This window comes from Serinus canaria, chromosome 4 (genome assembly GCF_022539315.1).
Source record: "Serinus canaria isolate serCan28SL12 chromosome 4, serCan2020, whole genome shotgun sequence".
Classification (NCBI taxonomy): Eukaryota; Metazoa; Chordata; class Aves; order Passeriformes; family Fringillidae; genus Serinus; species Serinus canaria.
In genome coordinates, this window is record NC_066317.1 from 25,494,116 (window position 1) to 25,505,786 (window position 11,671).

Here is an 11,671-nt window from a genome sequence, read left to right on the forward strand (position 1 = left end):
TTGGCCATTTAATACAATAGCTGCATTTATTTTGGGCACAGTATGTTTGCTGCACTGCTGTGGTAAACCAGTCTTGGAAGGAGATTGCCTTGCACACTGTTCAGTATTTGACATCATAGCCTAATTCTGTACATAAAAGACTTAGATTTACAGAATATGTGTGGCTGGATGGAAAAGGTGGTATGTACACCTAGGAGAAATTTGGTGGCCTTCATGACATAGTTGTAGCAGATCTCTCACTCCTCCATCCCATCTTGACAGCCTTGTGTTCAATGACTCATAAAATAAAATAGAAACTACCTCTAACTTTAACCTCAAAACCCATAGTTCAGGGTGTAATTTCATGTGCTGTAATTGACATAGTTTGATGCTTTTTTTGTGGCCTGGAGGTATGGATTTTTAAATTGTCATTTCAGGAAAATAATACTTTGAGATGTGGGTGAGTGGGTTGATGGGCAGGGTTCATGCTTTTCTCTGGAGGCTGCATGAATTGAGCAGGTCTGTCAGTGTTCAGCATCTTCTGTTTGAGTGGTTTGGTTCCTTGCCTAAGACCAGTGCCTTCTGAGAAAAGAAAGTGCATGTGTGAAAGAGGAGAAAACAGAGGCTGCAGAAGGATGAACTCTCCCTCTCTCTTTCACTGGCAGGCAGAAGAATCCCTAAGGCGTCTGCGCCAACCTCTGCAACTGAGGCTTCCCATCCAGGAAATCAACAACAAGGACTGACTTTGGTTTTGTGTATATTGGAGATGCCCTTTCAAAGCTGATAGGAACTTTAGTTGCTCCAAAGCACCTGGGTATTTTTGACCACTTAAGTTTTAAAAGTTGCAATAAATAGCTTTAAAAATTATTTGGTTGCTTGATGTTACTCTGGTTTGGGTTTGTTTTGCTTGTTTGGTTTATATTCTTTTTTCTATGAAAAAACTGCTAAAGCAAAGTTCTTCTAAATATCTGTCAATTCTCATTAGTACAATGGAGGCATTCTTACTCCTGGTAAAATAACAGAACAAAGAAGGACAGCCTTTTTAGTACCATTTACTATGATATAACAGTAGCTCATAGGATAATTAACTTCTGTATGGAGTAGTAAAGATTCTTTTTCTGAAGTTACTGTTTCCTTTTCCCTGGTCTGTGCATTGACTCTTTGTGACACCACAAGTGAAGTTTAGATTAGCATGAAAATTAAGCTTTCTTAGTAAACAAGTAAAAAAGTAAAGTAAAAGTAAAGAAAAAGTAAAAGAAAAGTAAAGTATCTCAAACTTGCTATAAAATCATTTAGGTTTCACTGTTGCATTTTATTGAAAGAATTTATCAAAACATCCAAACATGCATGATTCATACAACATGTAAAAGCAGGTGTAGTAAGATACAGCATTTATGACTCAGAACATTGTATATGGAAAGACTTAACTAAAGCAGAACCAGTAAACTGATTATTTTTTCCCCAGGAAAGTGGAATAAGACACTTTGCTCAGATTGAGTTCTCTGTTGTCCCTCAGAGGAACAATTAATAACATAAAAAAAAATATTTGGTTCAAGTCAGCACCACAATTACTGCAGCAGTAACAACCCTGTGGTGACCATGTGCCATCACTTTTGGTGCATGGTCAGAGGTATGGCTGATCTTCTCCAGGGCCAAGAGGAGGCCTGATGCAACTCAAAGGCCTGAAGTATGAAGGTTTGCATGTTATATTTTGTAGAGCTGCCTAGAGATGTTCAGCATTAGCATTAGAGATACAGACAAGGCAAGCTCACCCTGAGCAAACTGTACGTGGTCTTGTCTCATTACTGCTGTTTTTCTCCTGAGCATGTAAAGCACCAGCAAACTGTAACTGTGCCTCAAGTATAAACTATATTCAAGTAAAAGGAAACCCTTTATTAATCAACCCTATTTGATTAGTCCTATATTAATGCTATAGTTGTACTCAAGGAATTAAGTTCCTTTTTAGTGTGGCAAGAAAATTAAGCAATGTCTAAAAAGCCAAATAAAGCTAGAAAAGTTGTGGATTCTGCTGAACACAAATTTAAAAAGATGCCCTACAAACCATATTCCCTGTAAACTGTGCTCTAGGAGCAAGACAAGTTACTCTAACAGAACATTAAAAATGTTTTGGAAATAGTAAAATCTGCCATAGTTAGATGGCAATCAAGCAAGATGATTTTAGGAAAAAAAAACAATTTCAATTAATTCCAGTTTCAATAAAATCTGAGTACCTTCTAATAGTTTGGCCCCAGTCAACTTTTCCCATATTCCCTGAGATGAATTCCCTGGTATCATTCTAGTTTTAGGACTGCTTCAAGATTTTAGAAACTATTTGGTACGCAAATTGTAATGTTTGATCCCAGTAATTTTACAGATAATCTTGTAGAATATTACATCTCCTCAACTAAGATGGTATTCTTTCCTCTGCAGCAGGTAATAGTAATGGTCATCACTGCTAAATAATCTAATTAGATTTTGGATGAAAATACAGTTTTTTAGTTAACATTGACACAAAAGAAGGAATCTGCTTTTTCCCTATAGCATTAATGTCTTTGCTCATACCCACTCTGCGATATGATACTTTCCTGTTAACAACAGTAAGAAGTTCTGTGAACTCCCCAGAAGATCCATGCTTCCTAAGGGTCTCACACAAATCTTGGATGTACCAGGAGCCATTAAAAATTTCACGATGAGAATAGTAGCCTAGAGTAGAAAAAGAACATAAAATTAGATCCAAATGTAAGTAGTGATAACCCTCTTGGAAAAGTATTGTGAGAGTCACTGTTTGCTAGCTACTATCTATAAGGAATTACTAATGGGTGTAAATCTTGCTTTGCCAATTACACTGCAAATTGTAGATGGGAAATGGCTTTGGTCCCACTTGTGGTGCTCAGCTAAGAGGAACATGATTCAGGGATTGGTACCTTACAGGACTGCACCTCTACTTCATAAGAGAGCAGATGGGACTGAGGACAACATACATGGGACTGGATAGAACAGTCATGTAGTGCAGGGAAATTTATAAGCCACCAGAATTCTGGAAAAGAGGTGGATGTTGGCTGTCAGGAGGCAGCTCAGCCTCAAGACTAATGACAATGCTTTTGTTTGGCAAATTTAATGCACCTTGATAGTTTACTTTCATTTCTTCTTTAGCACGTAACATTCTTTCCCAGACAAGTTGCTACTTATCTGACACGTGAATCAGATTTACATGGAACTGTTCTCATTTTTTGGACTGCAAAATGAAGACATGTTCAGGGTTGCTACAGTGAAGTATCAGACACTGGGTGTAAAATACCAGAACTCACCTGGTGCCACAGAGTAGCACATGATAAAGTCTGCACCGGCAGGCAGAGTGTAGACACCAGCTGCATCCACTTCAGTCTCATTCACAGGGGATTCACTGCTGTTGTCTGGTGCATCGTGAGCAATGACTGCATCATCATGTTTATCACCTCGACAGGCCTGTTGGTGAGAAGTGTTGTTATGTTTGCACCCCTGCCGAGCTCACTGTTAATGTGATAAGTCTGACACTAACCAGAGGCACTTCTGTTCAGCTAGCTGTGCCACATCACCGTGACTCTGCCTTCAGAAAGACACATTTATTTCTCTATCACTTAAAATGTCAAGGACAAAGTCCACTGAAAGCTTGAAGATGATCTCAGAATCACTAAGACTGGAAGGGATCTCTTGAGATCATCTAGTGCAACCCCCTGACTCAAGCAGTGTTAGCTACAGCATGTTGTCCAGGACTATGTCCAGTCAGCTTCTGAGGATCTCTATAGGTGGAGACTCCACAGTCTGTATGGGTGACCTCTTCCGGTGTTTGACCACCACAGTAAAAAAAGTGTTTTCTTGTGTTGGGGTGGAATTTTGTGTTTTAATTTGTTCCAGTTGCCTCTTATCCTGTCACTTGGGTACCAATGAAAAGAGCCTGCCTCCCTCTTGTTCCCTCCCACCAGGGACATTGAACAGACAGCCATCTCCTCCAAGCTGAACAGTCCAGCTCTCTCAGCCTCTCTTCATATCAAACATGCTCCAGAGTCCCTTAATCATCTCTGCAGGACTCACTCCAGTAAGTCTGCATTTTTCTTGAACTGGGGAACTCAGGACTGGACACAATACTTCAGAGGCAGCCTCACCACTGCTGAATAGAGAGGAAGAATTGCCTCCCTTGTTGGCAAGGCAGTGCTGAATTACTGCTCTGAAGCACAGCCATCATTACATGCTGTTACACTTCTGTTCTTAGTGCAGTCTCAAGTGTGTTTTTTGAGGGAAGACTTTTTCTGAGAAGTCAGTAGTGATCCCACTATTGTCAGTGGTGCAGAAAGGCTACACATGGAGGATAACAAGGTGAGAACACTCTCAAAAGATACAAAGGAACATTACTTCAGAACTACCACTAAAAAAAGAAAACACAAAGAATCTTCTTTACAGTGATAAAGTTTCATCTTGATGTTTCTGATTTCCAGAGGTAATTGCTATGCCAGTTGTGCTAGAAAAGAACTCAGCTGATGAACTAAGTTAATTAGCTTTTTGATGAGTATATATTTTAAATGTTTCCAAGTATTACTTAGACCTTAAAATTGAAATATGAAAGTATTTTTTTCCATCTTTGGCACCAGGTTAAAAAAAAAAAGGAAATCTGAATGAGTCCTAATGAAAGGTGAATTAACAATATACTGCTTCTTGCAGCAACCCTGTGCCCTAAGGAAGCTTGCATTTGGGAAAAAATAAGGTAATACTTGGAATTACTCTGTAAACTACTGCAATTATAATCTGCTGAAGTCCAGGTTCATATATAAGTTTGCTAATTGTAATCTAGATAAAGATGGGATAAAGCCCTGCATGACCTGGTCTGACCCCATAACTCTGCTTTGAACAGGAGGCTGGACCAGAGACCTCCTGAGATACCCCCCCACTTTCATTCTCCCAAGAACCGAGGGAAGAAACAGGAAGTTACATACAGTCTTTATCTGACCACTTAGCACAAACACTCCTGAGACAATAAAGCCTTAATTTGATTCCTTGGATTCTACAGAGATGCCGAGTATAGGTCATAGACAAAAAAACCCAACCAACCAACAACAACTGAAAATCACTACCACCACAAAAACCAACCAACCAAAAAGCCCCACAAAAAAAAAAAAAAAAAAAGAAAACAGACAAAAAAGCCAAACACAAAACACAGCTTCACTGAGGATCAAGTCAAGGGACTTGCCTGGAGAGAAGCAATGAAGATACCAAGGGTAGATAGCTTATCAGCTTAGCCTTGGGCTGTGAACTGTGACCAATAGAAACTGATCTGAGGCTGCAAAAAACACTGTACTGCTATTAAATACACACTGGCAGTAGATCTGACATGGGTTTAATCTGTGTTTCTTTTTGTAAAATTATTTATTAAACACAGCTGTAATAATAATAATATTAAAAGTAGTATACATTAGGGTTTCTAATAAAAAGAGAAGAATCCTTGTCTTAAATGCCTTGTGGAAAGACTGCATCAGGAAAACTGACATCTGTATTGCAGGAAGACACAAGTCAGTGTTAACATCACTGAATTCAGAAATGGACATCTTACCTGAATGATAAATATCTTTGGTTTTCCTACCAAACTCTGGCACTTGTCTCCTCTGAACATGTCTGTCATTGTCTGAATTTTGATTTCGGTATCATAGGCATAAATGTGATCATCCTCACCATGGCTCAGGAACACACACACAAAGCAGTCAGCATTGCTGTGGTCCTCCCTAGAAGCTGAAATAGTCAAGTGGTGTTTAAATGATGAAACACTCTTATTCAGGTCTAAAAAAATTGTACATTTGTATGATATCACTGAATCCCCAGTCAGTCCTTTTTGAAATGGATGCCATTTTCAGGAAAAGCCATACTGTAGGGATTTCAAGGTGCATTGATTCAACCTGGCTGAAGGGGCACTAACCATAAAAAGAATGTAATTATCCTCTCCCAGCTGCACGTACTGTCTTTCAGCTTTTAGTGACTTAATTAGTTCTCTCACTGAAGCTTCACTTACATTGCAATAAAATAATTTTCAGTCTAACCTTTAAGTCCTTTCTTGTGCACAGAAATTTATTTTAAGTTAGATTAATGAAGAGATTGGAAGAAAAGGTATCTGGGAATTCTGCTGCAATAGACGTAACCAGTACACAGTCTCTTACCTTCTTCAATTCTCTTCTTCACATCTTCTGCTTTCAGGTCATCAAAAATTCTGACTTCAAACCCAAGGTCTGTCAAACTATTGTTAGAACAGATCAGTATTAGTAAAAATCTTGCTCTAATTATTAAATTGCTACCAACTCAGTTTCTTTCCCTGTGGGGGAATTAATATTCTTATGCATTATTTATGAACAAAACTACTAAAGTTGATTTTGAGTTCAAACTGGTGTCAAGTAGAGGTCTAACACCTAAAGTTACTTCAAAGAGTTTGTCCAAAGAAAGCTCTGGACTCACTGAACTCACAGGACTTGTACCAGCAGTTTCTGTTACCTAAAAAAAATGTCTAAAAAATGAAGCTTTTTAATTAGAGCTTTTTTCACTCCAGTTGCATAGGTGCTATGTCTGCAAAATCTTCTGGCCTCTTCTTAAACACAAAATTTAGGTAACTCCTTAATTTGACCACAATTTCTAAAGTTCTGATTTTTTTAAGGGTTAGTGGAGCAACCAAGTTTCTTACGTGCGATTCAGATTGTCTCTGTCTGCCCTAGTCCCGCGTCTGTCGAGCAGCTTTAATTTCCAATAAAAGTACTCATGATTGAAGATTAATGCAACTCCTCTTCTTTGATGGCCCATTTTGTACTTCTCTTCAAGATCATGTGATTGTCTGCTGCCACAGATGGAAAACATTCTTGGTAAATGAGGTTGTTTCATTAGTTAAGGCACATAATTTCAGACATGGCTCCTATTCTCCATGTTATGTGTTTAGCTAAATAGTAACATAATTGGACAGTACACATGCACTTACTTGGAATTGTAGCTGTCTGTGATTTACATCAAGTTTTTCTAAGTAAATATCAAGTGCTGCATTGAAATCAATAGACAATAAACTAGGGATGAGGTGCTAAGTGTAGTGTATCTTGCAAAAGGTGAACAAATATTTGTTATTTACCCTAATGAAATGAAAGCTATGACAGTTTAATTTTACTAGTTTAAGTTGATAAGTTCATCTAAGATTCTAGCAACCAGCCCACAAAATCCTGAAGGACAGAGGTCTTTTTAAGGACAGAATAAATGACTGACCCAGCTTCTAAGTAGAGGACTTTATCATGGCAGCAAACACATAGAATACCTGTGTGTTTGGGAGTAGCATTCTGCAATTTTATTGGTTAATGAGCAAAACACATCGGAGGATGTGTGACAGTGTGACTGTGCACCCAAAAGATCCTAAGTGTTGACATGGCTGTAATTAGAAGGATGAAGCAGACAGTCTTTCTGCTTTTGTAGTTACTGATGCAGGAAACAGAAACTGAAACACTTCTGACAACAGCACTGGCAAGGGACAGGTCCAGAGTTCAAGGTACATGGAATGACAGTCCAGGTCATGCTGCCCTAGGACTGGCTCTGGTCAGAGCTGTCATTTTTGTCATGTTAATACTTTCTTTCATGCTATGGAGTATTCAGGCTTGGTGCAATTACAGGAGAAAGTTGCTTAGAATATTTGCCTGCAGATGTTGAAGATCAGAGTTTCATTGGCAAGTGCTTTTGTTTCACTGCAAAATTACCATCATTACCTATAGACTATCTCTGCTTTTCCACTTTGTTATGAGAATCCTCTTAATGAAACATGTTTTTGTAACATATACATAAGAATTCAGACAGAGAACAGGAATTTAGGATGACTGTTCAAAGTCAGGGAGGTTCTACAGTGTTGGCTGGATAACCAATAAGAGAAGATGGGTGTTTTATCACATTGTTCCCATTCTGAGTACCAAATATGATAAAATGCGGAAGTTTAGCCTTGTAATTATGAACAATTTCACCTGTACCAGAATTTTTTCAGATTTTGGCAATTTCTCTTCCTCAGGATTTGGCTAGGTGCATGGCTAGTCGAGATTTTGGATAGTTTGGTCGCTGGATCCTGTGAATGAGCATTGAGGGATGATTCCCTAAATAGTTCTTTCTCTACTCAGCTGTATGGATGAGGCAAAGTTATCAGGCAGGTAGTTTACTGCTTTCAGGGCTTTCATGGAATCACTATTCCATGATCCATTTCCCCTCCTTCCAGAGGAATAAGTTCCTGCGCTATAATCTAACACTTAGTCTGTCCAGTGGCTCCTTAGAATATGATGGCATTTGCACATTGCTTACAATAAAAAGAGAACACTCCTCATAGCCCCTTCCACATGCCTTCACATCTGCAGCTGGTGTAGCTAAAACTACAAACATGTTTTGTAAGTGGGTGGAGTTGAATCAAATAATTCTTTCCAATTCTTAGCAAAAATCAGAAAACCCTGCACTGATCTCAGTCCCTTGGGACATCTCTGTCACTGCCACCAGAACTTTACCTTATATTGAATGCATCTACTTCTGTGATGTTCTCATTTCCATCTGTTAGAGAAATCAATAAGTTATTTAGCCACAAACTCATTCATTAAAAATAAACAAAAGCAATTTGAACTTATGCATCCAGCCTTAAAGTTTAGCTGTTAATGTGAACCAAAAGCTCATTCGCACATCAGGTAAGTAGGCATGCAGGTAAACAGTCTCATTAGTGTTTGTCTGCACCCACAGCTTTTGGAGGTTGTTCTGGAAGTTCTGACTCCAGCAGTCTGAATTTCAGGTGGTCAAGACAGGCACATTTTCTATCTGTACCTACATAAGCATATTCAGAGATGATGATTTTATATAAATAACTAGCTCAGTGTATTTTTTTAATGATACTCTAACTTGATAGTTAAAATTTTACATAACTTAAAAATACACTGGTGTTACTTTTCTTTCAGTAATGCTGCTAATACAAAGCTGAGCATTCTCTTTGGGGTTGGATGCAGCACATGAGTCACAGTTGAGAGTGTAACAGCTATTGACAACTGAGAAGATGCAAGATGTAAACCTTTTCTTCTGCTGAACTCCACAGACTTTAAGTACCTCCAGTACAGAAGGGACATAAAAGTAACACTGTGGGAACAACAAGGAACCTGCACATCTTGGGAGCGTGCAGAACTACAGACTTGCACATGGTTAGGCCAAAATCCTTATTCCTCTTACTTAAGCATCTCAGTGAGCTACTCAATCACTACTACTACTGGTAGAGACTAACTACCATATTATGAGAACTGTATACAACACTGTACCTGTGGTTGGTAATATAGGTCTGCTATCCAGCTGGACATGGCCTGCAAGTATAAGAAGAGTCACATGTAGGTGTATTTTGCAAACTACTTTGCACATACTAGCTTTTCACATCTATTTTTCAAATATTATTAATGCCTTTTGCAAAACTAACATAGCTATATCTTGATAGAGGATAAAAGTTCTTGTGATCCACTCCCCCCCAAAACTGATCATAAAATTTTATAGTCATCAAAGTTGAAGACAGAAAATGTAGCCACAGGAGGACTAGAATTCCTGGGTGACAGGAAACTAGAAAAGATGGTTTTCCTGTTTAGTAACTTCCTAGTCTTTGGTTTTTCATTGTCACTCTCGTATCTCAGCTTCATTCACATAAACACTATTTGAGATATCATGATTTATGAAAAGTTTTCTGTTTGTCTTACACAGGAACAAGCTTGTTCTAAAATCTGATTGAGACCAACGGGACTACTTGTCTTTCATTTCGTGAAGATGAATTGCTTTGAAGGAATCAAAAATCAGGTATGCGCTAGGTTACACTGGAATCTCACAGGGTCTATCCCTGGATGCCTTTCCATCTCAACAGGTCTACCATCAAGACCAAAGCACAAGGCACCTAGAAACATGGGAACGGCACACAAAAGAAGTCCCTTTAAGCCTAGCCGCATTTCCGGGAACCCAGCTCAAGTTTCGCTGCCCTGACTTCTCCTGCCCTCCAGTTATACGCCAGGGCCATTCCCCGCTTCCCTGTCCCGCTGCCGTGCGGGAGCCGGAGGGGCTTTCCCCTGCGCGGCGTGCCCTGGATTTATTGCAAATCCATTTCCTAGTTGGCAGCCGTCCTTCGCCTCGCACCTTCCCCGTTCCCTTCCTTCCTTCTCCAGAAGGAAGGGAGGAATGAAGGAACGTAAGGAAGAAGCAAAGCTCCCGCTCCCCTTGAGCGCCGGCAGCTCCCTCCGGGCCGCGTTCCCACTCTGGGGGAAGCTCGGGCGCTGCGGCTGGGCAGCCCCGCTGCCCCCGGCCCCTCGCAGACATTTCCCGTCCCGCTCCCGCTCCGCGCTGCCTCCGGCAGGAACCCCGAGCGGCCCGGCCGGGCTCTTCCCGGCCCTTCCCCACCGCGTCCCCTCCGCACACGCACCCGCCGGGGGCTGCCGCTCCGAGCCCGACATCGCCGTGGACCGAGGCACCGGCTGCACACCGACACAAACGAAGGCAAGTCAAGCCTTCCCTCTCTTCCTCTTCCAACGATGACTTCCCGCTCTTCGTCTGTCGTGGTTTCCCCCGCTCGCCCCGCCCCTAGCCTTTTGCTCCCGCGGAAAAGCCGGGAAAGCGCAAGGGTGCAGTGTTAAAATGCGCCTTGTGTTTTCTGTGCTCCTGGGCTGGTACTTTGAGACCGTGGTCGAGTAACTGCACCGGCTTGTACAAAAGCACCGTCCTGAAATATGGCAAGAGCCTCCCGTATTCACTTAGTTTAAATTTTTCAAAACTGTACTCAAATTCCCATTTCAGGCCCATAGTGTAGGTTTTTTTTCTGTACGGCTCCTGTTCCTCAAAGTGCGTTTCCATTCGGGCACCCGCACACAACCCTTGGGACGTTTGGATGTGTGGATCATTCTGCAGCTTTGCTCTGTTCTCACTTCAGTTCTCTTTGATGATTTCGGAACTGCGGGGCGAGGGACAAGGTATTGACGAGAGTGCCCAGGTGTCTTAATGAGTATTCCCCAACCGGGAATTATGCGGCACTTACCGGTCACCGATCCACTGCATAACAAACAAGTTTCTAAACCAAAGCCAATGACAAAACCCATTCTTCTGTATGAGAGATTGTACCCTAGAAGGATCTGATTTTTTTTATCCGGCCTACTTTTAGATATGAAACTCAGATATGAATGTGCACTTAGAAGAGTGCTGCTACAAGCACAAAAAGAAGCAGATTTAGAGTGGAATTATAGGCATTTTTACCCAGTCTGGTTTTACTCCGGCTTCTTGCATGGGTAAGGATTTTAGACAAGATGTCTCGCTTTGATTAAAGGAACCATGGGGTATTTTCAATTGGCTTTGCTTGTTTTTGTCTTGTTCGGACTTGTTACCCTCAGACTGCCAGTAGGCAGCTGGATCAAGATAGAACATTGTTTCAATTTTCTTTGTGCAAACTTTGGTTAGAACATGACACTATCACAAAGTTTGCATCTTATACTGGGTAACATTTGGACTCCTACCAAACAGATTCATTTTTTGGCAACTGCAGCTCTCACAGCTCATGCTAGAGCTGCTCCTGAATCCACTGGCAGCCAGACTCCTGTGTGAAGTTCTGCAGCTGCAGAACCAAAACCCAGGACTCTGTCAGCCATGTTCCTCAGTCCAATAGTTTGCTTAGATCCTTGTA

General features: G+C 40.8%; 2 protein-coding genes across 5 annotated transcripts in view; one reads left to right on the forward strand and one right to left on the reverse strand.

Annotated features, from left to right (window-relative positions):
• Window positions 1-846, forward strand: part of MCUB (mitochondrial calcium uniporter dominant negative subunit beta) — a 46,159-nt gene extending 45,313 nt beyond the window's left edge. For all 3 annotated transcript variants that reach the window (XM_030239606.2, XM_050973634.1, XM_050973633.1), the window contains one exon: window positions 645-846. In XM_030239606.2, the coding sequence (XP_030095466.1) occupies window positions 645-722 (78 nt within the window). In that variant the 3' untranslated portion in view covers window positions 723-846. The remainder of the gene's footprint in view (window positions 1-644) is intronic.
• Window positions 847-1,270: 424 nt separating this feature from the next.
• CASP6 (caspase 6) lies at window positions 1,271-10,903 on the reverse strand. Of its 2 annotated transcripts, none has more exons than XM_018926786.3 (8): window positions 10,424-10,903; window positions 9,291-9,332; window positions 8,502-8,544; window positions 6,674-6,823; window positions 6,159-6,235; window positions 5,561-5,736; window positions 3,288-3,444; window positions 1,271-2,682 (listed from the first exon to the last, which is right to left on the reverse strand). In XM_018926786.3, the coding sequence occupies exons 1-8, from the start codon at window positions 10,452-10,454 to the stop codon at window positions 2,444-2,446; spliced, it is 915 nt and encodes a 304-aa protein (XP_018782331.2). In that variant the 5' UTR covers window positions 10,455-10,903; the 3' UTR covers window positions 1,271-2,443. The 2 variants fall into 2 exon arrangements, with proteins under 2 accessions (XP_018782331.2, XP_009099501.2); XM_009101253.4 differs by having other exon boundaries at window positions 6,674-6,820; window positions 10,424-10,880.
• Between the last annotated feature and the right edge of the window lie 768 nt (window positions 10,904-11,671).

Excerpts from the sequence above, each read along its gene's own strand:
- CASP6 (XM_018926786.3), bottom strand. The coding sequence starts at position 10,454 with ATGTCGGGCTCGGAGCGGCAGCCCCCGGCGG. Across the intron at positions 6,236-6,673 it reads AGAGACAATCTGAATCGCAC|TTTGACAGACCTTGGGTTTG; the intron begins GTAAGAAACTTG and ends TTCTAACAATAG. Across the intron at positions 5,737-6,158 it reads GAAGAAGAGAATTGAAGAAG|CTTCTAGGGAGGACCACAGC; the intron begins GTAAGAGACTGT and ends TGACTATTTCAG.